This window comes from Oncorhynchus keta, chromosome 35 (genome assembly GCF_023373465.1).
Source record: "Oncorhynchus keta strain PuntledgeMale-10-30-2019 chromosome 35, Oket_V2, whole genome shotgun sequence".
Classification (NCBI taxonomy): Eukaryota; Metazoa; Chordata; class Actinopteri; order Salmoniformes; family Salmonidae; genus Oncorhynchus; species Oncorhynchus keta.
The window spans coordinates 49,349,031-49,376,219 of record NC_068455.1 but is presented as its reverse complement, the minus strand read 5'-3'; the positions used below and the strand labels follow the sequence as shown (position 1 = coordinate 49,376,219).

General features: G+C 41.6%; 2 protein-coding genes and 1 pseudogene across 4 annotated transcripts; 2 read left to right on the top strand and 1 right to left on the bottom strand.

Moving 5' to 3' along the window:
- Positions 1 to 5,100: 5,100 nt before the first annotated feature.
- On the top strand, positions 5,101 to 6,888 carry LOC118369134 (protein dispatched homolog 2-like; annotated as a pseudogene).
- A 4,292-nt stretch (positions 6,889 to 11,180) lies between these two features.
- Positions 11,181 to 20,748, bottom strand: pcmtl (l-isoaspartyl protein carboxyl methyltransferase, like). Of its 2 annotated transcripts, none has more exons than XM_035752803.2 (9): positions 20,602 to 20,748; positions 20,225 to 20,363; positions 19,918 to 20,022; positions 17,901 to 17,932; positions 17,719 to 17,823; positions 17,507 to 17,627; positions 14,923 to 15,008; positions 12,130 to 12,299; positions 11,181 to 11,764 (listed from the first exon to the last, which is right to left on the bottom strand). In XM_035752803.2, exons 2-9 carry the CDS (start codon positions 20,340 to 20,342, stop codon positions 11,752 to 11,754), a joined length of 750 nt encoding a protein of 249 aa, XP_035608696.1. In that variant the 5' UTR covers positions 20,343 to 20,363; positions 20,602 to 20,748; the 3' UTR covers positions 11,181 to 11,751. The 2 variants fall into 2 exon arrangements, with proteins under 2 accessions (XP_035608696.1, XP_035608697.1); XM_035752804.2 differs by having other exon boundaries at positions 20,583 to 20,693.
- Positions 20,746 to 25,658, top strand: ccdc32 (coiled-coil domain containing 32). Of its 2 annotated transcripts, none has more exons than XM_035752808.2 (4): positions 20,746 to 20,879; positions 21,230 to 21,507; positions 22,150 to 22,303; positions 24,886 to 25,658. In XM_035752808.2, the coding sequence occupies exons 2-4, from the start codon at positions 21,252 to 21,254 to the stop codon at positions 25,067 to 25,069; spliced, it is 594 nt and encodes a 197-aa protein (XP_035608701.1). In that variant the 5' UTR covers positions 20,746 to 20,879; positions 21,230 to 21,251; the 3' UTR covers positions 25,070 to 25,658. The 2 variants fall into 2 exon arrangements, with proteins under 2 accessions (XP_035608701.1, XP_035608700.1); XM_035752807.2 differs by having other exon boundaries at positions 20,767 to 20,906.
- Positions 25,659 to 27,189: the final 1,531 nt, after the last annotated feature.

Here is a 27,189-nt window from a genome sequence, read left to right as displayed (position 1 = left end):
AACAATAGCAAATAGCCCAGCACTGCCAAACTGAGGTTGTTTCTGGTGTATCAGCATATGATACTTTAGACCAAAATACATTATTATATCAACCTTTGATAGAAGTCTCCCATGTCAATTACAGTGGGGAGAACAAGTATTTGACACACTGACGATTTTGCAGCTTTTCCTACGTACAAAGCATGTAGAGGTCTGTAATTTTTATCATAGGTACACTTCAACTGTGAGACAAAATCTAAAAGAAAAATCCAGAAAATGACATTATGATTTTTAAGTAATTAATTTGCATTCCTGTATAGACACAAACTCACTTTCTTGACAATTTCCTTCACAACAGCTCTGCACTGTTCTGCGAAGGGCAAGAAGTATGAATGCCCTGACGTCTACAGTGCTGCAGGTAGCCGAGCAGTTCAGAGCATTGGGCCAGTAACCAAAAGGTTGCTGGTTCAAATTCCTCAGTCAACAAGATTAAAAATATGTTGATGTTGCACTTGAGCAAGGCACTTAATCCCAATTGCTCCTAGAAGTCGCTCTGGATAGGAGCGTCTGCTAAATGGCTAAAATGTAAATGTAGTTCAGTAAATAGTGATTGATTTAGGAATTGGACATCAACATTGTACATGATGAAACTCTGCTGACCACCAGAGATGACAACGTCATGCACCATTAGTAATTGCGTTAGGCCTAAAGACAACACGAGGAAGAAAAACAATTATATCTTTACCCACTTCTTCCATAAACATCAGTTATTGTTCATTTCATCCACTGCAGTCCCTATCCACGGGACTCTCTTATGAATGTGGACAGGCGGAGCATCTCTGCCTAATTGGGCCTTCAAGCAACGCAACAATACTTTAGAAATGTCATTCCTTACCCAATTAATTTGGTTTGCCTACTCAAGGCAAACATTGATTACTGAAAATTCCAGTGTACATTTGACAAATGGCAAGCACTGCTACTGTAGGGGTTAAACAGAAATCACTTATCCCTTGGTCTGTCTTCTGACAGTGAGATACCGGTGATGTCACTGTGTCCTCCCAACACTGTGTTCTTGGAGGCCCGGGCGACTCTGATCCAAACCAAAGGGGACCAGTCTGACAGCTGCAGCCTTTCCAGGCCCTCCTCCTCCCAGCTCTACCACCAAGTCTTACAGGGTGATGCCAACGATTCGCCACAGACCCGACGATGTCACTGTAAAGGCAATGCGTGTCTGGAGTCACACCCAATTACTGTGTGTCCTCCTCACGCCGACTGCTCGATGGGCACTTTCAAGACCAGTTGCACCTGCAGCTCATCCCAATGACGGCGGTGGCCCCCACAAGTCCAAACAGCATCAAGTGGTCACAGTCAGCTCTGTAGTCTATATATACTGTACATACATTAGCATATTATCATGGAAAAATATAATCTCAAAACAAGGTCAATGACACAGAATTATGTTTCTATTTTAGGGATGACAGACTCTTACTGGATCCCTAGAAAGTCTGTTTCCACGACAATAAGATCATTGTGTGAATAAAAATGACCAACAATTTACCTTGCGTCCAATTGTACTCAGTGCATGGTAGTAATTAGGACAACAATCTTTAGCTCTTAATTTAGCTATGCAACACGGTCATAAGCTCGAGATAGTACTGTGTGACTCAAAATATGAGTACTGGTAACCAATGTCTCAAGATTTAATGTTCAATGTTTTACTTGGATTTTCCTAGAGATATATAGTACTTTAATTATGCAAAGAGAGCCTCTTTTCCTGTGGCATTTCCTTGACAGTTACTCCCAGGTGGTAGTGGAGTATCCTCTGGCGGTGCTCGTCGGGTGTGCAGTGGTCCTCCTAAGATGGCCGGCCTGTTAATTGGTCCCCTACCAGACTTCTCTGACCCGCTGATGGTGGATGTCTCCCTCGGCAGCACTGTGGCTACAAGTGAATGCATATTAGTGCAATTGCAGGTCTAATGAACAGTCACAGTTGAAAGTTTACAAACACATAGGTTGGAGTCATTAAAACTAGTTTTTCAACCACTCTACAAGTTCTGGCAGGTCGGTTAGGACATCTACTTGGTTCATGACACAAGTAATCTTTCCAACAATTATTTCGCTGTATCACAATTCCAGTGGATCAGAAGTTTACATACACTAAGTTGACTGTGTCTTTAAACAGCTTGGAAAATTCCATAAAATGATTTCATGGCTTTAGAAGCTTCTGATAGGCTAATTGACATAATTTGAGTGAATTGGAAGTGGACCTGTGGATGTACTTCAATGCCTCTGCTTGAAATCATGGGAAAATCTAAAGAAATCATCCAAGACCTCAATAAAACAAATTGTAGACCTCCACAAGTCTGGTTCATCCTTGGGAGCAATTTCCAAATGCCTGAAGGCACCACGTTCATCTGTACAAACAATAGTACGCAAGGATAAACACCATGGGACCACGCAGCCATCATACCACTCAGGAAGGAGATGTGTTCTGTGTACTAGAGATGAACGTACTTTGGTGCGAAAAGTGCAAATCAGTCCCAGAACAACAGATGTACGAGGAAACAGGTGCAAAATAATCTATACCCACAGTAAAACGAGTCCAATATCGACATAACCTGAAAGGCCGCTCAGTAAGGAAGAAGCCACTGCTCAAAAACCACCATAAAAAAGACAGACTATGGTTTGCAACTGCACATTGGGACAAAAATGAAACAAAAATAGAACTGTTTGGCCTGAATGACCATCGTAATGTTTGGAAGAAAAAGGGGGAGGCTTGCAAGCCGAAGAACACCATCCCCCAACCGTGAAGAACGGGGGTAGCAGCATCATGTTGTGGGGGTGCACTTCACAAAATAGATGGCATTATGAAGACGGAAAATGATGTGGATATATTGAAGCAACATCTCAAGACATCAGTCAAGAAGTTAATGCTTGGTCGCAAATGGGTCTTCCAAATGGACAATGACCCCAAGCATACTTCCAAACTTGTGGCAAAATGGCTTAAGGACAACAAAGTCAAGGTATTGGAGTGGACATCACAAAGCCCTGACCTAAATCCTTTTGAAAATTTGTGAGCAGAACTGAAAAAGTGTGTGCAAGCAAGGAGGCCTGCAAACCTGACTCAGTTACACTAGCTCTGTCAGAAGGAATGGGCCAAAATTCACCCTACTTATTGTGGGAAGCTTGTGGAAGGCCAGCCAAAATGTTTGACCCAATTTAAACAATTTAAAGGCAATACTACCAAATACTAATTGAGTGTATGTAAACTTCTGACCCACTGGGAATGTGATGAAAAAAATCAAATCTGAAATAAATAATTCTCTCTACTATTATTATGACATTTCAAATTCTTAAAATAAAGTGAAGATCCTAACTGACCTAAAACAGGGAATGTTTACTATGATTAAATGTCAGGAATTGTGAAAAACTGAGTTTAAATGTATTTGGCTAAGGTGTATGTAAATTTCCGACTTCAACTGTAGGTATTGACCCACTAATTCATCATTCAAGTGTTCACTTTCAGTTATGTAAGAATATAAGCAGTCACTCTAGCTCCATTTTTGTAAGTGAAGACTGAGCACAGATGATGATGAGGGGTGGCATGTTCTTGCCGCCATCTGTGGTATCACAGGTCACTGGTCTTCTGCTCGGGAAACTATGCCAGTCTTCAGAGCCTGAAGGCGATCTACTCCATGTGTGAGATTGAGCAGGCCAGGGTAGGTGACGAGGTCTTTACTCATCTTAAATCAGCAGACCATCTGCCATTTTCCACCATTACGAACCAGACCATGAAATCAGGGAGCCTACAAACAAATTAAAGACCATTCTGGGATGCAGAACTTGGCAGACACTGATATAATAAACAAAATGGTGTGATATTCTTAATTTGAAAGAAAATAAAGTTATGGAAAGCAAAAGCTATTCAAGTATTATTTGGCTAGGGATGCCATCTACCCTGTTCTGGCTGTAGTTTCGCTGTTCCTCACCATGGCCCTTTATTTGCGGTCACTTTTCCTATCAGCACTGTCTTTACTCGCAATTGTGAGTTTGCTCTTGACTTCCTATTTCTTCTACAAAGTGGTTTTCCAGCTGACATTCTTCAACTTAGCTTCAGCCCTCGTCCTGTTCGGCAGTTGCTCTAACCAGACTTTTACTTTCATTGATTTCTGGAACCAACAACTATCCCAGAATCCACCTGCTTCTCTAGAGAAGAGAGTCAATCAAGTTCTCCAAGAGGATGGATATTTGATACTTGCATCAGGACTGACTTCTAGTGCCATGTTTTTCTCATCACAGTAGTGCGATGCTTTGCGGTGTACCTGGGAACTGTGTACTTAATCTGTACTCTCTCCGCCCTTGCGTGGTTGCCCAGCTCTCTCACTTTGTGTGAGCGCTACACTGCGGCTGCCTCAGCCTCAGTTACTGTTCAGACCTGGAAGCCTTACGGAACGGAAAGCCCAGGCGGGTTCTGGGACACAAGTTCACTAAGGCAATGCATCTTCACCTTTGGTCAGAAGCTACGAGGGTTGAAGCGGGGACTGTCCGACACCTCCAATGTACTTTCCCTGAAAAATCCTCCCTTGTGGAGTGGTCAAGTTCAGCTACATTTGGGTCTGCTGGTTCGTAGTGTTGGCCGCAGGTGGAACATGTATCTCAGCTGTAGACCCTGGTATGAGACTACCCACTTTAGAAAACATGGCAACTCAGTTATTCCACTCCAGCCATCCCTTTGAAAGATATGATGCTGAATATTGCCACCAATTCATGTTTGAATGACTGGTGAATGGGGAGGACCAGTTTCTTACATTAACTCTTGTTTGGGGAGTCACCCCAACCGATAATGGCACTCCCTTTGATCCAGAGTTATGGATCCAGTTTAACATGAGTTTAACATGAGTAAACCGTGTGGAATTGTGTGGAAGAGTTCAAAACCAAGGCTTTTATTTAACCTCATCGTCAGAAAACAAAGGCTCAACAGACAATGTCTGTATTGTCAAGCAACTCATAGACTGGGTGTCTATTCGACGTTGCTCCGAGAATGAGGATGCTTTTTTTTGTTGCTGCAACGCTATTCCTTTTCCTTACCTACCGGGTGTTTTTGAACAAAGCCTGAGCATGATGGTGGCCGAGCGGCATGCAGAGGGTTATGTGTCCGAGGTTGGAGGCCTACATTTTGGGGCATATGGGCAAATAGAAGCCCTGGTAATGGTATTTAGAACTACGCACCGCTATAGTTACAACTTTAGTAACACCACCCTTTTCTATAATGATATTGTGTCATGGTTTAATGGAGAAATTTCTAGGGCTCCACTGGGAGCCAGTTGACACTGACTTGCAACAATGTCTAAACTCAGAGACCCTTGTGGTTACTGGGTTCTCCATAGCCCTAACGTTTGCCTTACTTCTTCTGACCACATGGAATATTCCACTGAGTATTTATGGCACTGCTGCTGTTGGAGAAAGTGTTTTATGTCACCATCGGTCTCCTTGTCCTTCTAGAATGGCAGCTTAGTGGTGTGAAGGCATTCTGCATATCAGCTGCTGCTGGACTGTCTTGACTTTTTAGCCAACTACTGCATATCATATAATTCAGCTCCATACGCTGATAGAGCTGGAAGAGTTGGATCCATGGCCTTTTGCTGTGCGGGCATCATTATGCTCCCTACTACTGCCTCGTTGTTCAGAAAGCTGGGGATAATCCTACATCTGGTGAAATGTGTAGCATGTGGATTTGGCATCTTTTTCCAATCACTATGTTGCTTTTTCAGTCCTAAAAAAACTGTGGTAAAATAATGTTGCCATGTTCATCTAAACAGGACACGGTCTGCCATCCTGCTCAGCATCAGAACCTAGGTCCTCGACCTCTGCAGTCAGAGGGGCTTTTGGGAGTTCAAAGGAATTTCAATAAAGACCAGGGTAATTACCTTTACCCAAACCAACAGCGCCAAAGACAGTCAACTCAGAGTTCATCTGACGCGCTAGAAGATTCCAATGAGACTTGGCTGAGTGATACTGAACCACGGCCCTCAAACCAACATATATCTATTAAAGCAGAGGGAGAACTTGAATCACACCCAGGGCACCTTATTAATGGACAGAGAGAGACCCGACGTCTCTCCCTGAGAGAGACCACCTATGAGACAGCCTCTCCCGGATGTGGGAGGGGTCATACAAGCCAGAGTGAAGGACCAGTCATGTTGCCAAACAGTAAACCAGATTTGCCTGATGTATGGATCAAACGAGTTGGGCCAAGGGAAGATACAAACTGAATGCGATTTCAAAATAATCTAAGCATGCAAAAGTGTTCAGTTCATCGTCTGTCAGCTTCCTTCGCTCAATCAGAAACTATCCTTTGATAAAGTATTATCATAAACAGGTCTAGTTAATGCAGATACTGCTTCATGTGGAATGTTATGTGACAAAGATTCTTCATAATGGATTTAGAAATGTTGAAAATTCACAGCTAGACAGACACTGGAACTTGGATAGTCACTGGCCTTTTTGTCTTGGACTGAACCACAAATTGAATAATTTCCCAATACATTTTAGATGTGAGAGAAGGTGCTCTTTTGCTATGCTTGTGCCTATGCTATTAACTTGTGCCATGCGATTAGAGGCAAAGACCACTAAAACAGGAGGCACACCTCACTTTATCTTAACATGGAAAAGTGATGTAATTCACATCAAATCACTAAAAATAGTTCAGAGATGGAGTCATCTCTATATACATTGTGTAACCATTTTAATGTCAGAACGTACCACCCGTTGCTGTTGCTCAAAGTGAATGCCAAGAAATGTAACATTAATTGTTAACTGTTTTGACAATTTGACAGTTTTGTGTGTATTAATTATTTAGGGGAACTGAACAGCACTGTTGCAGACCTGCAGGTACAGAGCTATATTTGAGCCTTGTTTTTTAAAATATTTTTTTTATTTCACCTTTAATTAACCAGGTAGGCCAGTTGAGAACAAGTTCTCATTTACAAATGCGATCTGGCTAAGATAAAGCAAAGCAGTGCGACACAAACAGCACCAGAGTTACACATGGAATTAACAAACGTAACACAATATAAAGTCTATATACAGTGTGTGCAAATGAAGTAAGATTAGGGAGGTAAGGAAATAAATAGGCCATACTGGCGAAATAATTACAATTTAGCAATTAAACACTGGAGTAATAGATGTGCAGAAAATGAATGTGCAAGTAGAGATACTGGGGTGCAGAGGAGCAACAAACAAAAAAACAATATGGGGACAAGGTAGTTGGGTGGGTTATTTACAGATGGGCAATGATCTGTAAGCTGCTCTGACAGCTGATGCTTAAAGTTAGTGAGGGAGATATGAGTCTCCAGCTTCAGTGATTTTTGCAGTTCGTTCCAGTCATTGGCAGCAGAGAACTGAAGGAGAGGCGGCCAAAGGAGGAATTGGCTTTGGGGGTGACCAGTGAAATATACCTGCTGGAGCGCGTGCTACGGGTGGGTGCTGCTATGGTGACCAGTGAGCTGAGATAAGGCAGGGCTTTACCTCGCAAAAACGTATAGATGACCTGGAGCCAGTGGGTTTGGCGACGAATATGAAGCGAGGGCCAGCCAACGAGAGCATACAGGTCGCAGTGGTGGGTAGTATATGGGGCTTTGGTGAAGAAACGGACGGCACTGTGATAAGATTGCATCCAATTTGCTGAGTAGAGCGTTGGAGGTTATTTTGTAAATGACATCGCCAAAGTCAAGGATCGGTAGGATAGTCAGTTTTACGAGGGTATGTTTGGCAGCATGAGTGAAGGATGCTTTGTTGCAAAATAGGAAGCTGATTCTAGATTTCATTTTAGATTGGAGATGCTTAATGTGAGTCTGGAAGGAGAGTTTACAGTCTAACCAGACTGAGCATGCATTTAGTTTTACTAAAGGAGGTTGGAGGTTGGAGCGGTTGGAGGCCAAGGAAGGAGTGTTCTATGGCATTGAAGCTCGTCTGGAGGTTAGTTAACACAGTGTCCAAAGAAGGGCCAGAAGCATACAAAATGGTGTCGTCTACGTAGAGATGGATCAGAGAATCATCAGCAGCAAGAGCGACATCATTGATGTATACAGAGAAAAGAGTCGGCCCGAGAATTGAACCCCGTGGCAACCCCATAGAGACTGCCAGAGGTCCAGACAACAGGCCCTCCGATTTGACACACTGAACTCTGTCTAAGAAGTAGTTGGTGAACCAGGCAAAGCAGTCATTTGAGAAACCAAGGCTGTTGAGTCTGCTGATAAGAAGGCGGTGATTGACAGAGTTGAAAGCTTTGGCCAGGTCGATTAGTACGGCTGCACGGTATTGTCTTTTATCGATGGTGGTTATGATATCGTTTAGGACCTTGAGTGTGGCTGAGGTGCACCCATGACCAGCTCTAAAACCATAGCGGAGAACGTAAGGTGGTATTCGAAATAGTCAGTAATCTGTTTGTTAACTTGGCTTTCAAATACCTTAGAAAGGCAGGGTAGGATAGATATAGGTTTGTAACAGTTTGAAGAGGGGGATGACCGCGGCAGCGTTCCAATCTTTGGAGATCTCAGACGATACGAAAGAGAGGTTGAACAGGCTAGTAATAGAGGTTGCAACAATTGCGGTGGATAATTTTAGAAAGAGAGGGTCCAGATTGTCTAGCCCATTTGATTTGTAGGGGTCCAGATTTTGCAGCTCTTTCAGAACATCAGCTATGTGGATTTGGGTGAAGGTGAAATGGGGGAGGCTTGGGCAAGTTGCTATGGGGGGTGCTGAGCTGTTGACCGGGGTAGGGATAGCCAGGTGGAAAGCATGGCCAGCCGTTGACAAATGCTTCTTGAAATTCTCGATTATTGTAGATTTATCGGTGGTAAGTTTTTCCTAGCCTCTGGGAGGGTTAAGCTGGGAGGAGGTGCTCTTATTCTCCATGGACTTTAGTGTCCCTTACCTTTTTGGAGTTTGTGTTACAGGATGCAAATTTCTGTTTGAAAAAGCTAGCCTTTGCTTTCCTAACTGCCTGTGTGTATATTGGTTCCTAACTTCCCTGAAAAGTTGCATATCGCGGGGTCTATTCGATGCTAATGCAGTACGCCACAGGATGTTTTTGTGCTGGTCAAAGGCAGTCAGGTCTGGAGTGAACCAAGGGCTATATCCGTTCCCGGTTTAACATTTTTTGAATGGGCATGCTTATTTAAGATTATTTAAGATGTTACAAAGAATAACCAGGCATTCTCTACTGATGGCCTGAGGTCAATATCCTTCCAGGATACCCGGGCCAGGTCGATTGGAAAGGCCTGCTCGCTGAAGTGTTTTAGGGAGCGTTTGACAGTGATGAGGGGTGGTCGTTTGACCACGGACCCATTACGGACGCAGGCAATGAGGCAGTGATCGCTGAGATCCTGGTTGAAGACAGCAGATGTGTATTTAGAGGGCAGGTTGATATCTATGAGGGTGCACGTGTTTACGGATTTGCGGTTGTACCTGGTAGGTTCCATGATAATTTGGGTGAGATTGAGGGCCTCTAGATTTAGATTGTAGGACGGCTGGGGTGTTAAAGCATATCCCAGTTTCGATAATGAAAAAGGAATTTCTTGCACATTTATTGGCAGGCCTGAATTTGACAAAGGGGAATTTTACTGGCCTGTGGCTCCATCCATCATGTGGCTCCTTCAGATAATTCACATCACTGTGCAAAGAAATTAAGATTCAGCATAGAGTAATACAATCTCTATTTACACTTGCCACGGTATTCAAAAATGTCAATCACAACAGTAGTGCAGACTGCGTTTACAACATTGCACCACCAGCTGGAACATCAGTTGAAATATACAGTACCAGTCAAAAGTTTGGACACACCTACTCATTCAAGGGCTTTTCTTTATTTTTAATATTTTCTACATTGTAGAATAATAGTGAAGACATCAAAACTATGAAATCACGCATAACCAAAAAAGTGTTAGACAAATCAAAATATAATTTTAGATTTCAAATTCTTCAAAGTAGCCACCCTTTGCCTTGATGACAGCTTTTCACACTCTTGGTATTCCCTCAACCAGCTTCATGAGGTAGTCACCTGGAATGCATTTAAATTAACAGGTGGGCCTTGTTAAAAGTACATTTTGGGAATTTCAGTCCTCCTTAATGCGTTTGAGCCAATACAGTATATAGGGCTATTTGCTAAAAGACGAAGTACATATTATGGCAAGAACAGCTCAAAAAAGCAACTCTGCCTAGGTCAGCATCCCGAAGTTGCCTCTTCACTGTTGACGTTGAGACTGGTGTTTTGCAGGTACTAATTAATGAAGCAGCCAGTTGAGGACCTGTGAGGCGTCTGTTTTGCTCAGTTGTGCACCGGGGCCTCCACTCCTCTTTCTATTCTGGGTAGAGCCAGTTTGCACTGTTCTGTGAAGGGAGTAGTAACAGCGTTGTACAAGATCTTCAGTTTTTTGGTAATTTCTCACATGGAATAACCTTCCTTTCTCAGAACAAGAATAGACTGACAAGTTTCAGAAGAAAGGTCTTTGCTTCTGGCCATTTTGAACCTGTAATCAAACCCACAAATGCTGATGCTCCAGACACTCAACTAGTCTAAGGCCAGTTTTATTGCTTCTTTAATTACCACAACAGTTATCAGCTGTGCTAACATATTTGCAAAAGGGTTTTCTAATGATACATTACCCTTTTAAAATTATGAACTTGGATTAGCTAACACAATGTGCCATTGAAATACAGAGGAGTGATGGTTCCTGATAATAGGCCTCTGTACTCCTATGTAGATTTTCCATTTAAAAACAAATCTGTCGTTTCCAGCTACAATAGTCATTTACAACATTAACAATGTCTACACTGTATTTCTGATCAATTTGATGTTATTTTAAATGGACATTTTTTTTTGCTATTCTTTCAAAAACAAGGATCGAATCCCCGAGCTGACAAGGTAAAAATCAGTCGTTCTGCGCCTGAACAAGGCAGTTAGCCTACCGGGGAACAGTGGGTTATCATTGTAAATAAGAATTGGTTCTTAACTGACTTAACTGACTAAATAAAGGTTCAAATAAATAAATATATACTATATAAAAAATTATCCACTTTAAATTCTGTCTGAAACACAACAAAATGTAGAAAAAGTCAAGGGGTGTGAATACTGTAGATGGATAATCCACAATGTCTCAAAAAAAGCAACATTATTTCATACATTTACAAACAAGCAAGCATTTTCATTACAATGTTTTTATTAAGAGGTTATGGCATTTGCGCATAATCATTTAAATTATTTTTTCTAAATAAAGTGGATGTATTCCCATCGCTATGTAAAAAGGGTTGTTTTTCTGCTAATAAGACAGTAATTGTGGTCATTTAGGTCACTATGTTTACTTGGATTCACGTCAGACATTAGAAACATTTTTAATGAATTTCTTCCCTTTATCAAGACATGTAACCTTCATGTTGGTTGGTGAAGCCCAATCACTGAATTTGTATGAGTGTTGCATCTTTGTAAAATTACATCATACGTTTATTTTATGAAACCTTATAATAAATAAGCCAACCTTTCAGCCAGACATCTGTGAGGAACATTGTGATTTGATGTTCTGAATGCAACTCCAATTGCAACCATTAATCCAACAGCCCGTGGCAACCCTCTGGGACAACTGTCATCTGCAACCCAGTTTTAGTCAATAAGCACATAGGACGTGTTGCTAGGCTGCAGACAGATGGCGATCTAGGGAACACAAGAGCTGCAGCACCAGCGCCACCTCCTGCAGGGGCAGCCACACGACACAGCAGTCAGAGCTCACCTCTGGAAAGAGAAACACAGAACAACAACTCTCAGGAGAAATAATTCTAGATGTGAGATGATGAACTAATGATGAACCTCCTGACGGCAGGTGATGGTGACAAACTTCAACTTGTGTCAAGTTGGCTGGACGTTCTTTGGGTGGTGGACCATTCTTGATAAACATGGGAAACTGATGAGCTTGAAAAACCCAGCACCGTTGCTGTTCTTGACTCAAACCGGTATGTCTGGCACCTACTACCATACAGGCACTTAAATATGTTGTCTTGCCCAACAAGTGACATCAATAGTAGCATCAAAGTAGCCAGCGTGAAAAACCCAGCACCGTTGCTGATTATAGCTTTCACCTGGTCTGTCTGTATACGTACCCAGGCCATTGGCGTCGCTTGTCAGTCAAAGGAACATAGATCACCCCCATAAGGGCTTTCCTGATGAAGGTGCCGTCACTCTGGCGATCGTACTGTTCTAGGACCTGGCTTCCCCCATCAGGACCAACAGGCAAAACCAGCCTTCCACCAGGCTTCAACTGATCCAATAGCTGTGTAATGAAGGCATAAATGATGAGAAAAATGCACATTTACTTTCCCTCCCTTGTGAAAAGACAATGTTGTAAAATGTGTGTTAATGACATTATAATGCTCTGATATAATTCCCATAATGATTTTAACTGCTCTGAAATACTAATACCATTGATATAGTAATGCTTTGACATCATAATGCCCTTAACGGTGTAATAATGCTCTGACATAATGGCCTTCATGATGTAATGATGCTCCGATATACAGTACCAGTCAAAAGTTTGGACACACCTACTCATTACAGGGTTTTTCTTTATTTTTACCATTGTCTACATTGTAGAATAATAGTGAAGGCATCAAAACTATAAAATGACATATGGAATAGTGTAGTAACCAAAAAACTATTAAACAAATCAAAACATATTTTATACATTGAGATTCTTCAAAGTAGCCACCCTTTGCCTTGATGACAGGTTTGCACACTTGAGAATGCCAAACTTTGACTGGTACTGTAGATGCGGTAAAGGAGACAATGGAACACAGACGTTCCATTGACCAGATTGGCGCATATTCAACAAATCTGACCTACAAAGTGGATATTCGTCAAATCTGTCATGATATATGTATTGTAAAGTATTCACAACCCTAGACTTTTTCCACATTTTGTTGTGTTACAGCTGGCATTTAAAATGTATTACATTTGGATCTTTTCATCTTTGGCTTACACACAATAACCCATAATGTCAAAGTGTTGTTACATTTTTCACTAATTAATTGTCTTGAGTCAATAAGTATTCAACCTCTGTTATGGCAAGCCTACATAACTTCATGGGCTTACTCTGCGTGCAATAATAGTGTTTAACATGAGCAATGAATTTCAAACACAGATTCAACCACAAAGACCAGGGATGTTTTCCAATGTCTCGAAAAGAAGGGTACCTTCTAGATACATTTTTATTTTAAAGAAGACACTGAATATACCTTTGAGCATGGTGAAATTATAAATTAGGCTTTGGATGGTGTATCAATACACCCAGCCCCTAAAAAGATACAGGCGTCCTTCCAAACTCCAAAGTTGTCGGAGAGGAAGGAAACCGCTCTGGAATTTCACCATGATGCCAATGGTGACTTTAAAACAGTTACAGAGTTTAATGGCTGTGATAGGAGAAAACTGAGGTTGGATTAACAACATTGTAGTTACTCCACAATACTAACCAAATTGACAGAGTGAAAAGAAGGAAGCCTGTACAGAATAAAACATATTCCAAAACATGCATCCTGTTTGCAACAAGGCACTAAAATAATACTGCAAAGCAATTCCCTTTTTGTCCTGAATACAAAGTGTTGTATTGGATTTGCCTCAAACATAACATTACTGAGTACCTCTCTCATAATTTCAAGCATAGTGGTGGCTGCATCATGTTATGGGTATGCTTGTAATCATTAAGGACTGTGGAGTTTTTCAGGATAAAAAGAAACGGAATGGAGCTAAGCACAGGCAAAATCCTAGAGGAAAACATGGTTCTGTCTGCTTTTGACCAGACACTGGGAGATTAATTCACCTTTCAGCAGGATAATAACCTAAAACACAAGGCCAAATCTATATTTGCTTACCAAGAAGACAGTGAATGTTCCTGAGTTTTGACTTAAATCAGCTTTAAAATCTATGACAAGACCTGAAAATGGTTGGTTAGCAATGATCAACAACCAATTTGACAGAGCTTGAAGAATTTTGAAAATAATGTAAATGAGATATTTCTGTATTTAATTTTCAATAAATCTGCAAAAATATCTAAAAACAAATTTTCACTTCGTCATTATTGTGTGTAGATGGGTGACAAAAAATGACCATTAAATCCATTTTGATCCCACTTTGTAACACAACAAAATGTGGAAAAATTCAAGGTGTGTGAATACTTTCTGAAGGCAATGTAAGTCCGATTTGGATATATTTGGCTGTTTTCTCTGCATACAATGGCTAAATGCTAACTCCTGTTTGTATAAGCTGGTTAGTATAGCTAGCATACAGAAATCGGTGGTAGTAGACAAAGTCGATCTTGTATAATCTCTGCAACTACCCAACGGGCTCGGGAGAGGCGAAGATTGAGTCATGTGCTCTCCGAAACATGACCTGCCAAACCGTGCTTCTTAACACCCGCCCGCTTAACCCGGAAGACAGCTGCACTAATGTGTCGGAGGAAACACTGTTCAACTGACGACCGAGTCAGCCTGCAGGCGCCCGGCCCGCCACAAGAACGCGATGAGCCAAGTAAACCCTCCCCTAACCCGGACAACACTGGGCCAAATGTGTGCCGCCTTATAGGAATTCCAGTCATGGCAGGTAATGACACCGCCTGGGATTGAACACTGCGATGTAGTGTCTTAGACCGCAGCGCCACTCAGGAGGTCCTACATACTGAGATTTTTACCTCAACATAGTGTGAAATACACATAAACAATAGCCTAAATGTAAGCTAATTATACCCAGGGGCAGTGAAGAGACCCCACACGTTTCCATGGCAATTCCATTGTTTCGCTCATATTCAATTCACCTCTTTACCGCATCTATTACTGATGATAAATTCAAGTCGTCAGTAAAATAAAAACACTGGCTTGAAAGTTATTGATCGGCCAAGTCCTTACAGCTTTAGGGAGCGTAGGCGCGGCTGCCCCTACATGAATGGCATCATATGGGGCTCCATCAGGGTAGCCTAACCGTCCATCTCCGACTGAGAAAAACATAAATATTATGAAACATTGTTATGGCGTGTGGAGAGAGAGAATTTATTTGACAATTTAAAACAATACAATCACACGTGGATAATGCATTTACAATCATCAAGGATAACACAAGAACATTTGAAAACGTATTTTCATTGTGGTCCTCTTACTAGGCATATACATTGGTGAGACATATAACTCATAACAAAACAAAAAGACAGGACGACATTGTCATAGCCTGGGGCATTACATACAGACGTTTATTTTTAATTGCTCGATCATGAGTCAGCTTTTGACATTCTTTTTAAATGAAGTTATGGTTGGTTTGGCTTTGAGTTGCTGTGGTAGGTTGTTCCACTCAACAGTCCCAGTATATAAAAACAGAGTCTCTGGCTCTGGTGTTGTATTAGTGGACATCTCTAATATAAGTACAATTTTTTGATAGGTACATAGGGGCTGAGTAAGTAATAATTCTATGGATCAGACAAAGTTGATTTAATTTGACCCTTTTCTCTACAGATAGCCAGCCTAGCTGATTAAAATGCTCAACCACCAGATGAGTACGAGTGGGGAGTTTAAGTACAACTCTCACCAGCTTGTTTTGGCTGGTCTGTCGCTTAGATGATCATTAGATGTTTAGGGATGCTGGTGAACCATGATGTCCATGCATAATCAAAGTGACACTGAACTTGTGCACCTGCCAGTCACTATCAAGATATTTTGAGGTCCGAGCTAGGAATTGTATTTTTTGGTTTATCTTTGTTAAAACCTTCAGGGACATAGTCTCACCAGGTACCTATCCAATTCACACCCAAAGTAACTGACTGAGGTTTTTGGTGTAACCCCTGAGTTGCCCACTTTGACACTAAAAATAGGGGGCCTTGCAAGCTTTACTCTGGAACCAAAATGTTTTTCCAAGATGCAGAGAAGGGTTGTTATCTGATAGCCATTTAGTGATATTGGATAACTCTGCACGAAGGTTCTCTTCTACTGAGGCTTTGTCCTTATGGGACACCAGTAGAGCAGAGTCATCCACATACAACTAGTTACAAGAGCAGGCTGATTTCATATCGTTAATGTACAGTAGGAAGAGAAGTGTGCCAAGGTCCTCCCCTGTGGCACCCCACAGCTAATCCCCTTTGCAATAGAATGTTTTCCATTAATATCCATCATTTGGTCTTTACCCGTTAAATAGGATTCAACCCAGTCAACGACCATTCTCTTAAATACAAGGGCTTTTAACTTATAGAGCATGATACTATGATCAAACATGTTAAATGCCTTTTGCAAATACAGCATTACCATTCCACAGAAATGTCCCTGGTAAAATTCTTTCCTGATAAAGTCAGTTAAAAACAATAGGTGTGTCAGCGGAGAGGGACTTTTTAAAACCAGACTGTAGTTCGTATTAAATATTATTCTTACTAGTATTTTCCTCTATCTTTAGACATCACACTCAAAATAGATACAGGTTGCCCTTGTCTGTTTTGCTGCCCTTTTTGTGGATAGGGATCCCTCTAGCAAGTGTCGTATTCGTGGGAACTCTGTATTACCCATTTAATGTTGGGTGACACAGGGGGCAATAAGTTCAGCACCATCTCTTAAAAACCTGGTAGGGATATTGTTGAGGCCTGTAGCTTTAGAGCAGTTTTTTTCAGACCGTCTCTTAACAACTTCAGCCTGAGACACTGCTATAAAGGAAAAGGCATCAGCTTGTACATGCATCATGAAGTAATAGCCTAGGACCTGATCCTAGCATACACTCCAGTACTACCAGGTAGCTTCTCAACCAAATTTGAGGAAACTGTTGTGAAAAAGGTATTGAGATTGTCAGCTGCCACTTCTCCATTGGCCTCAATACTCAAGCTTTTGCAATTTGTTTTCTGTTATCTATATACCAAATGTTTTAAGGACTGCCACAACATCTTAGGATTATGCCTATTCTCACAAATTCTGTTGTAAAATATTATTTTTTGGCATCTTCAATCATCTGACTAGCTTTGTTCCTTAGGGTACTGTGTCTGGTGAAAGCATCTTCCTCTTTGGTTCTGTTATATTCTAGAAATGCAGTATTCCTTGATTTAATGGCCTCAAGGATTTCCTGATTCATCCAAGTTTCAGTTCTTTGTTTAATTCTTATGGCTTTCCATGGAGCCACTATAAACACTCCAATACTTTATCCATATCTATACATATCTATACATTTAAGTACCGGGTCCCAATGAACTTTATTCAAGTGATCAATAAATGCATCTTTGCTATGTTTCAGACACCTAAAAGGTATTGTGTTGTGACAGTTTCTGAGCCTTTTTTGTGCAATAAATCATTGAAAGGTCACTAATCCAATAGGGAATGACACCACTTTAAGAAATCTTAGATTTATCAGACACCAAGTGTATCATGACTAGATACAGTTTGCCAACTCAACATTTCCATCTATCATTATTTGTTTGTATGTTGTCTGAACCTACAGCTGAATACATAGCCTTTCATTCACCGGACTTACCGACAAGACTGATACGCCCTGAAGAGAGCAGCTCGGGGTCGTCAGCCTGGACATTCCTCACAGAGGTTTGGACCAGCTCATCTATGTGTTCAATCCCTACTACTTTCCCTGAGGGCCCTACCTACAGAGGGAAGGAGACGCAAATGACTATAAGGAAATATCACAAATATGATTATTGTGAAGTACTCATACTGATCGATTCTGGAACTTACCATCCTTGCAAAGCACGCTGTGAGATAGCCACTGCCTGATCCCACATCCAATGCAGATGCACCGTCCATTAGCTTGTCACTTAGTATCTCCAGGGCATGGGCATGCTGAATAAACACCGGACAGCATCGTGTCATTATCTTTCCTACTTAGAAAACTACAAGTTCTATACTGAGAAACTTACCATGTGTGGAGCACTGATTGTTGCCTTGAATCCTATGAAAACAAAGGAGCTCATTATGTACTGTATGTAGTGATAACATCTATTCAACTGTCAATTATGCTACTTTGTACAAGTTTGTATGCTAATCATAACTGAAGAAAGTCTACACTGAAGTAAGTCTACACACCCCTTGCACAGTCTTCACATTTTGCTGCCTTAAAATTAACTCTAAAAAGGGAATACATTACATTTTTTCCCCAATAGATCTACATAACCTACTTCACATTTTCAAAGTGAAAGAGAAATTATGAAAAATATAATTATACGAAGATGTCTTGATTGTGTATGTCTTCACACCCCAGAGTTAATACTTGGTGGAAGCCCCTTTAGCATCCATTACAGCTGTAAATCATTTTGAATAAGATTCCACCAACTTTGCAGAACACTTAGGGTAACGTAACCTCAGTGTACAAAACATTAAGAACACCTCCTCTGTACATGACAGACTGACCAGGTGAAAGCTATGATCCCTTATTGATGTCACTTGTTAAATCCACTTCAATCAGTGTAGATGAAAGGGAGTTGACAGGTTAAAGGATTTTTAAGCCTTGAGACAATTATTTTGCATGTGTGCCATTCAGAAGGTGAATGGGCAAGACAAAATATTTAAGTGCCTTTGAACAGGGTATGATAGTAGGTGCCTGGCGCACCGGTTTGTGTCAAGAACTGCAACGCTGCTGTATTTTTCACACTCAACTGTTTCCCATGTGTATCAAGAATGGTCCACCACCCAAAGGATATCCAGCCAACTTGACACAACATGGGCCAGCATCCCTGTAGAATACTTTCGACACCTTGTAGAGTTCATAACTCAACAAATTGATGCTGTTCTGAGAGAAAAAAAGGGGGGACAACTAAAATGAGCAAGGGGTGGTGCAACTCAATATTAGGAAAGTGTTCCTAAGGTTTGGTGTACTCAGTGTATATAATGCAGATCAATGAGCAGAACAACAAAAATATTTCTGAAGTTCTATAACCTATACTTTGTATGTAAATTACACTGAAGTAATTCCTAATGTTGAAGCAACTCAGTATAAGGAAGGTGTTTGTTAATGTTTTGTACACTCAGTGTATGTCCATTGTTTTTGTCAAAATTGTTCAAGCTCAGTAAATTTGGTTAGGAATCATTGATCGACAGCAATATGATAAACCTTGTCTCTGATTTTCAAGCTAAATTAAGTCAAGACTGAGATTGGACCACTCAGGAACACTCAACACCTCTTGGAAAGCCATTCTGGTGTGTCTTTGGCATTACATATTTTGTATTTGTCCTGCTAAAAAATAAAACTATCCCAGGGTTAGGATTTCAGAAGACTGAGGCGGATTTTCCTTGTACTTTTTTTACTTGAGATTTGCTCCTTTCCTATTTATTTTGAACATGACAAACCTTCCAGCATACCCATAACATGATGCTAATGCCACAATACTTAAAAATTGGAAAAACATAATAATAATAATAAATTGCAGTGTTGTGTATTTTTTTGTTTTATTAACAAAGGCTTCTTTCTTTTTACTTTGTCATACAGGCCAGTAATATGGAGTGAACACAATGTTGTTGATCCTCTGTATTTTGAAGTATTGTGGTGGCAGCATGTTATTGGTAGGATTGAAATATGAATGGATCAAAGCCCATATTTTTTTTTAAAGTTAGAGGAAGCCCTGCCTCGAACCTTTTAATACCTAACCCTGGAATAGCATTTGAATTTTGTGTTCCTGAATAGTGCAGTCTCAGTCCTGATTTAAATCTGCTTGAAAATCAGATTAGATTCATCCACATTTACTGAGCTTGAGCAATTTTTACAAAAACAATGGATATAGAGTATATTGCCCTCAGATGGTAGAATCTTATTCAAAATGATTCACAGCTGTAAGTACTGTATTAACTCTTGGGTGTGAAGACAAACGCAATCAAGACACCATTTTTTAAAATTCATTTGGAAAACATATTAGATGTGTAGAATTTCATTAGGCACTGTACCTATGGACTGAGGGGAGTCAGCATAGGGGTAGTCTCTGGAGTAGATCCCTCGGTCGGTGGCAAGCATGGCGTCAAATACCCGATCACTGCGGATAACCCCATGTTCTTTGGAGTAAAGGAGGTCATTTTCAAATACAATTATTGAACACAGTGGCTTTTTAGAAGGATATGCCGTAACCAGAAAATATATATACAGTAACCAAAAAAGGTTGAGAACCACACGTCAACAGAACATGTTTCCATCTTAACATTCCACAATGTCGTGTCCTGCTGAACACAGCCCAGGACTGACATCAGTCTCTCATACCTCTCAGGCGGTCGATAAGTTCTGGGTGTGTCTTTCCAGTGGACATCCATGCCATGGTTCTTGAAAGCAGCACACCCATAGGGACTGCAACTACAACCAGTCTGAACACTGCTTGCATCTCCTATACTGGTGGAGCTCCCTGACAATGAAAATAAAACCACACAATGTCACACAAAAACCCCATTGCAAGGTATGCTCAGACCGACACACACACACGTTTATAAAAACTATCGAAAATATCAAGTTTGTTAGCTTGCCATCGAACAAAAACGGTTGGTTTATTGCTTGCATAACTCAGAATATACTACATGTAACACTAACGTGAGTAGCAAAGATTTTCCAAATGATGAAAACGTACCTTGATAGTAGCTACTTACCACCATATCGATCTTCAACATTTGGACTGTTGCAGGACACTTCCTGGTCCCCACAAAGGACTACCATAGCTGGCCAATAACTTTGGGTTTACATAACTGAAAGCCAATGAGCACCAATAGAACCTCAGAATGACTTGACAGGCAGTGACCTCATCTAATCAAATCACTCAAAACACGCCAAAGGAGGAGTATTTGGATTTTGTTTAGGATTCCTGCTCGACTAGTAGGCTAGCTAGCTAACGTTAGCACGTTTATGTCCTACTGCCTGGAAAATACGGGTTAGTTGCTTTACGTTTTATTCGCAGGTAAGACACCAAGATAACATATTTAGCAGAGTGAACGTTTAGCTTCCATTTAGTTATACTTTTGAAATTCCAATGACAATGTGATTAATTTAAAGCTAAACGCGCCAACTTGGTAGCTACGGTTAGCAAGCTAACAAATAACGTAGAAACACTCATTTAATGCTTGTAAACAGCAGCTCATTTCTAACTTGGTGAAAAGTTTACCAAGACCTTGCAGTTGGTATACAGTTTAACTTAATTGCATTGCTCAAGCTAGCTATCACTGAATTGATTTTTAAGCTAGCTGTCCGTTCATAGAGTTGTTGACATGCTTTTCTCAACAGACCACAGACAGACTGCATCTGTATGAAGATGATTGAGGATTTCGAGAGTCACGAGACTCGGTCCAGCGGAGAGCTGTGGTCAGAAATCTGCTCGAGCCTGCCTGACGTACAGGAGGAAGCTCAAGGCCAAGAGGGGGATGATGCCACATTGTTCACAGATTCATTCCAACCCTCACATGTTGGCAATGGCCTGCAATCTAATGGCATGTCTACGAGTTCCTCCTCTCACAGCGTCTGGGAACCTATGGAAGACTCAGATGTCTACATTGCTAGTTTAGGTAAAGTCAATCTAATATCAAACTTCTGTCATGTGTGGCCCTCCACCCTTATCTATGGCCCTTTTGATGGCATCAACCCTGGTCCTTGACTTTAACTCCAACGCCTGTGTGAGTGTAATGCTGGAACAAAAGCCTGCACACCCAACAGCTGTCTGCTTTACTGTAGTTTTAGAGGCTTAGCATTCTTTCCAGTTTCTATGTTGGGTTCATGTAAACAGTAGTGTAAAACTTCTCATGCATCAATGTTATGTCCAGAAATAGAGGAATAATTCATTTGAAAGTATCCAAATGCATATCCCACTGAGCATACACTGGTTGAATCAAAACTGTTTTCATGTATAAGAATTTGTTCTTAACTGACTTGCCTAGTAAAATAAAGGTAAAAATAAATAAAAGTCATTTCAATGAAATTACATTGAACCAACGTGGAATAGACATTGAATTGACATCTGTGCCCAGTGGGATTTTACTATTGATTCCATTCTCTCCTTGCAACACACTTCTAAGTCTTATTTTCACACAGCTATTTGGGATGATTGTGAGAATGCTGGAAATCAATGTCGGAAATCAAGGTTCTATTAATCCTAATCTCATAGTTCTTAACATTTAATATTAAAGTTCATTATGAATCCTGTCTTTCAGAGAACCGTCTGAAGAGAATAAAGGGCCAGTGCACTGAGGTGACTTCCAGGGAGATGCTGCGCTCCCTATCTCAGGCCAAAAAAGAATGCTGGGATAGATTCTTGCATGATGCTCAGAGCTCAGAACTCTTTCAGGAGGGTGAACTAGATCAGAGGTGAGCTGAAGAGCATCATTTGTTTTGTTGTTCTGTTTGAAGTAGGCCTATTAACCTTCTCCACTAGTTCTGGACAGCTTTGGAGGCTGAGCTTGTAAAGAGTCTTACAGGTCCATGGATTGTTCTGTTATAAACATTTAACATTTGTTTTACATTTAAGTAATTTAGCAGACGCTCTTGTCCTAGTGCATTCATCTTAAGAGAGCTAGGTGAGACAACCACATTTCACAGTCATAGTAAGTATATTTATCCTCAAAGATGTTATCAGCAAAGTCACTGCTAGTAGGACTGAGGGGGATAGTAAGACTGATGAGACGAGAGGTGTCAGAACGGAGTGCTCGGATTGGGATGTAAGGGTTTGAGCATAGCCTGAAGGTAGGGAGGTGCAGTTCTTTTTGCTGCTCCTTGGGCAAGCACCATGGTCTTGTAGTGGATCCAAGCTTTGACTGGGAGCCGGTGGAGTGTATAAAGGAGGAAGGTGACATGGGAGAACTTGCAAAGGTTGAACACCAGACGGGCTGCAACATTCTGGATAAGTTGCAGGTGTTTGATGGCACAAGCGGGGAGGCCCAGCACCGCTTCCTGTGTGAGGAAAGGTTGTACTTTACGGATGTTGTAGACCATGAACCTGCAGGAGCGAGTCACTGCTTTGATGTTTGCAGAGAACGACAGGATGTTGTCCAGGGTCACGCCAAGGTTATTTGCTCTCTGGGATGGGGACTCCGTGGAGTTGTCGACCATGATGGTGAGGTCTTGGAGCGGGCAGGCCTTTCCCAGGAAGAAGAGCAGCTCCTTCTTGTTGAGCTTGAGGTGGTGGGCTGACATCCAAGCTGAGATATCTGCAGGGCATGCAGAGATGTGTGTTGCTACATGGGAATCAGAGGGGGGAATGAGAAAAATAGTCAAATTTTGTTGTCACATACACATGGTTAGCAGATGTAATGCGAGTGTAGCGAAATGCTTGTGCTTCTAGTTCCGACCATGCAGTAATATCTAACAAGTAATCTAACCTAACAATTTCACAACTACCTTATACACACAAGTGTAAAGGAATGAATAAGAATATGTACATAAAAATATATGAATGAGCGATGGCCGAACGGCATAGGCAAGATGCAGTAGATGGTATAGTGTACAGTATATACATATGAGATGAGTAATGTAGGGTATGTAAACATTATATAAAGTGGCATTGTTTAAAGTAGCGAGTGATACATTTATTACATACATTTTTCATTATTGAAGTGGCTAGTGTGTCATCCACATAGCAGTGATAGTAGAGACCATGAGAGGATATGACGAAGCTGAGTGACATGGTGTATAGAGAAAAGAGGAGAGGGCCTAGAACCGAGCCCTAGGGGAACACTAGCAGTGAGAACACGTGGTGCAGACACAGATCCTCTCCACACCACTTGGTAGGAGCGATGTGCCAGGTAGGATGCAATCCAGGAGTTGCAGAGCCTGAGAGGAGGATCTGATGGTTCAGTATCTAAGGCAGCGGATAGATCTAGGAGGATAACGACAGAGGAGAGAGAGTCAGCTTTGGCAGAGTGGAGAGCCTCCCATGACACAGAGAGCAGTGACATCAGAGGGGTTGAGTGTTGGTTTCTTGAAGAGGGGAGCAACTATGGCCATCTTCAAGTCAGAGGGGACACAGCCAGTGGTCAGGTATGAGATGATGAGGGAATAGCAGAAGGGAAGAGGGGATGGAGTGGGTAGGTTGTCTGGCGACTGGACATCACTACTCACAGGATTTCATCTGGAGAGAGAGGGGAGAAAGAGGTCAAGGCGTAGGGTAGTTGTGTGAGTGAGACCAGGGGACTCAGTAGGTGTGTATGAGGAGCGGATGTCGTCAAACTTTTTTTCAAGGTGGTTGACAATCTCGTCTGCAGGGAGGGGGAGTAAAATTGTTTCCCGGGGTTGGAGGTAGAGGCTTGGAATATAATGATAGAAAGTGGCTTTAGCAGAGGATACCGAAGAGTAGGTAAGGCGGAGGGAGTGGAAGGAAGATAGGTCTCCAGAAGTTAATTTTTCCTCCATTGCCGCTCAGCTGCCCGCAGCCCTGTTCTGTGAGCACGCAGTCACTCAGGTAATGCCCTGTTCTGTGAGCGCGCAGTCACTCAGACACGGAGCAGGAGGGGAGGCGACAGTTTGAGTCAAATGAGGCGGTAAGGGAGGAGAGCAGGTTCGAAGCGGCAGTCAGGAGACGGGCAGGAGAAGGATTTAGCAGAAGGGAGAGATGATAGAAGAGAGTGAAGATTGCGAAAGTCCATGATCATCTGGGTATAGGTTGAGTGGGTAGGATTGCAGGAGAGAGTGAGAACTACTTTGTTTATTTTTATCTGAGACCTGGAGGGGGGTTGCAGTGAGATTTGTAGGCGAACAGCCTCTAGTAAAGTAGAGTTCAAGCCTATTACCTGACTTGTGAGTGGGAGGTGACTGGGTGAGGTCAAGAGGCAAGGAGGGGAAAGAAGAGGTGGAAAGAAATTAGTCAGTCAGGCACTGGGAGGTTGAAGTCACCCAGTACTTTACCTCTTTTTGTAATGAAAGGATGTGTCATAACTCCTATCTGTTCTTCACAGTGCCCTGGAGCATCTAAAGCGTTGGCTGGTACCTGAGAAAGTGGCTGTCAGTGCTGAGGAGCTGGAATATCTCCTCCTGCCGTCACTGAGCCGAGAGCATATCTCCACGGACCAATCACAGAGTGGACCAGAGAAAGCCACTCAGAACCCTGAAGAGGATGAGAGTCACACACCGGAGAAATAACTACCTGTTCACTTCAGACATTTTACCAACTACCCTTATATGTTATCATGTTTTATTACTGGACAGGAACATGATGTGATTTCTTATACTGTTGTTATTAGGTCATGTGTGTTTGGCTTGTTTATAAATGTCTTGTCAAAACGGGAAAGAATTCAATGACATATCATTGCAAAAGCTGCAACGGTCCATTGTTGCTTATGTTACTTTCATAAAATATTGTAATGTTGATTTTATGATATGGTTCAATAAAAAACTGCAGTTCATTGTTAGGGAATATCCCGAAACCACACTAGTTGCATTTTGTTAGGCTACTACACTATGTAGCACCAGAGATGGTCTCTAATGTTGTAATGAGCTTCGGCACTGCTTTTATGATACGAGTCCTATCCAGAGTATTAATAGTTAAGATGGAATCATTATAAATGTAGCTACTATATGTCAATTTCCATATGTATGATAAATGTACTAGGTTCATTACCATGTGTATGATATACTGTACCACATATTTAAGATTCTGTAAGTAAGATGAGAGATTAATTTGTATGAAGGAATCTTTTGAAACAAAGTTAATAAACTTGAAAAAAAAGTATTTCTCTACCTGTGTCTTATTGTTTCACGTTCAGAAAGTATCACGAATAATTGGACATGTATACGTTGTACTGTATAGCTACCCCTAGATGGCAGCATTGTAATCAACAAAATAATTTAGATGTAAATAAATCAGCATGGCCAAATATGGTGACTGAGGACTCGTCACGTGAGTGACATTCAACATTCAATCAATTTCCTACTGTGTACTTCAGTTAAAATTCAGCAGTGGAACTGTCTATGCCATGGAACTGGACCTCAGTGGTAGAGCCAGATTGCTCCTGATTTGAATACAGCAGTGAAAATGTGGACTACTTGAAAAGAGAGGTTGACTGATGACAACACTGGGCAGATACCCTTCTCACAAGACTTGCTTTGAAGAGTCTATTTTGGATCGCTGTTAATAAAGTTGTTCAAGTTGTTCAAAAGTCCAGGCTCTGTTGCAGCCGGCCGCAACCAGGAGACCCATGGGGCTGTTGCACAATTGGCCCAGTGTCGTTAGGGGAGGGTTTGGCCGGCAGGGATGTCCTTGTCCCATCGCGCACAAGTGACTCCTGTGGCGGGCCGGGCGCAGTGCATGCTGACACAGTCGCCAGGAGCACAGTGTTTCCTCTGACACATTGGTGTGGCTGGGCTCTGGGTTAAGTGGGCATTGTGTCAAGAAGCAGTGCGACTTGGTTGGGTTGTGTTTCGGCGGTTGCACGGCTCTCAACCTTCACCTGTCCTGAGTCTGTCTGGGAGTTGCAGACAAGACTATTGGATACCATGAAATTGGTGAGAGAACAGGGTAAAATATATATATACATATATATATATAAATAAACATTAAAAAAGTTGTTCAAATACAATAAAAGGTAGATGTTCAATGTATTTTTGTAACAAATGTATATAAATGATTCTTGTGTATTTCCAAAGAGAAATTAGAGAACATAGGCTGTCTAAAACATGTGGATTATAAAATTAAAATAAATTAAATTATTATTTGTCTTTGGTGTTGTGTGCATGACATTTTATACTAGATGGTCAACATGCTGGAATACAGTTATTTCAAGCTAAAAGTACAGACTGTGTATTTGATTTAATACAAGATCACTATACAGTATTACATTTACATTTACATTTAAGTCATTTAGCAGACGCTCTTATCCAGAGCGACTTACAAATTGGTGCATTCACCTTATGACATCCAGTGGAACAGCCACTTTACAATAGTGCATCTAAATCTTTTAAGGGGGGGGGGTGAGAAGGATTACTTTATCCTATCCTAGGTATTCCTTAAAGAGGTGGGGTTTCAGGTGTCTCCGGAAGGTGGTGATTGACTCCGCTGTCCTGGCGTCGTGAGGGAGTGTGTTCCACCATTGGGGAGCCAGAGCAGCGAACAGTTTTGACTGGGCTGAGCGGGAACTGTACTTCCTCAGTGGTAGGGAGGCGAGCAGGCCAGAGGTGGATGAACGCAGTGCCCTTGTTTGGGTGTAGGGCCTGATCAGAGCCTGGAGGTACTGAGGTGCCGTTCCCCTCACAGCTCCGTAGGC

Coding starts and splice junctions, on each gene's coding strand:
- pcmtl (XM_035752803.2), bottom strand. CDS start 20,342: ATGCAAGCAGTGTTCAGACTGGTTGTAGTTGCAGTCCCTATGGGTGTG. Junction 20,023..20,224: donor ACTTATCGACCGCCTGAGAG/GTATGAGAGACT, acceptor TTTACTCCAAAG/AACATGGGGTTATCCGCAGT. Junction 17,628..17,718: donor CAGCGTGCTTTGCAAGGATG/GTAAGTTCCAGA, acceptor TTCCCTCTGTAG/GTAGGGCCCTCAGGGAAAGT.
- ccdc32 (XM_035752808.2), top strand. CDS start 21,252: ATGAAGATGATTGAGGATTTCGAGAGTCACGAGACTCGGTCCAGCGGA. Junction 21,508..22,149: donor TGTCTACATTGCTAGTTTAG/GTAAAGTCAATC, acceptor CCTGTCTTTCAG/AGAACCGTCTGAAGAGAATA. Junction 22,304..24,885: donor GAGGGTGAACTAGATCAGAG/GTGAGCTGAAGA, acceptor TGTTCTTCACAG/TGCCCTGGAGCATCTAAAGC.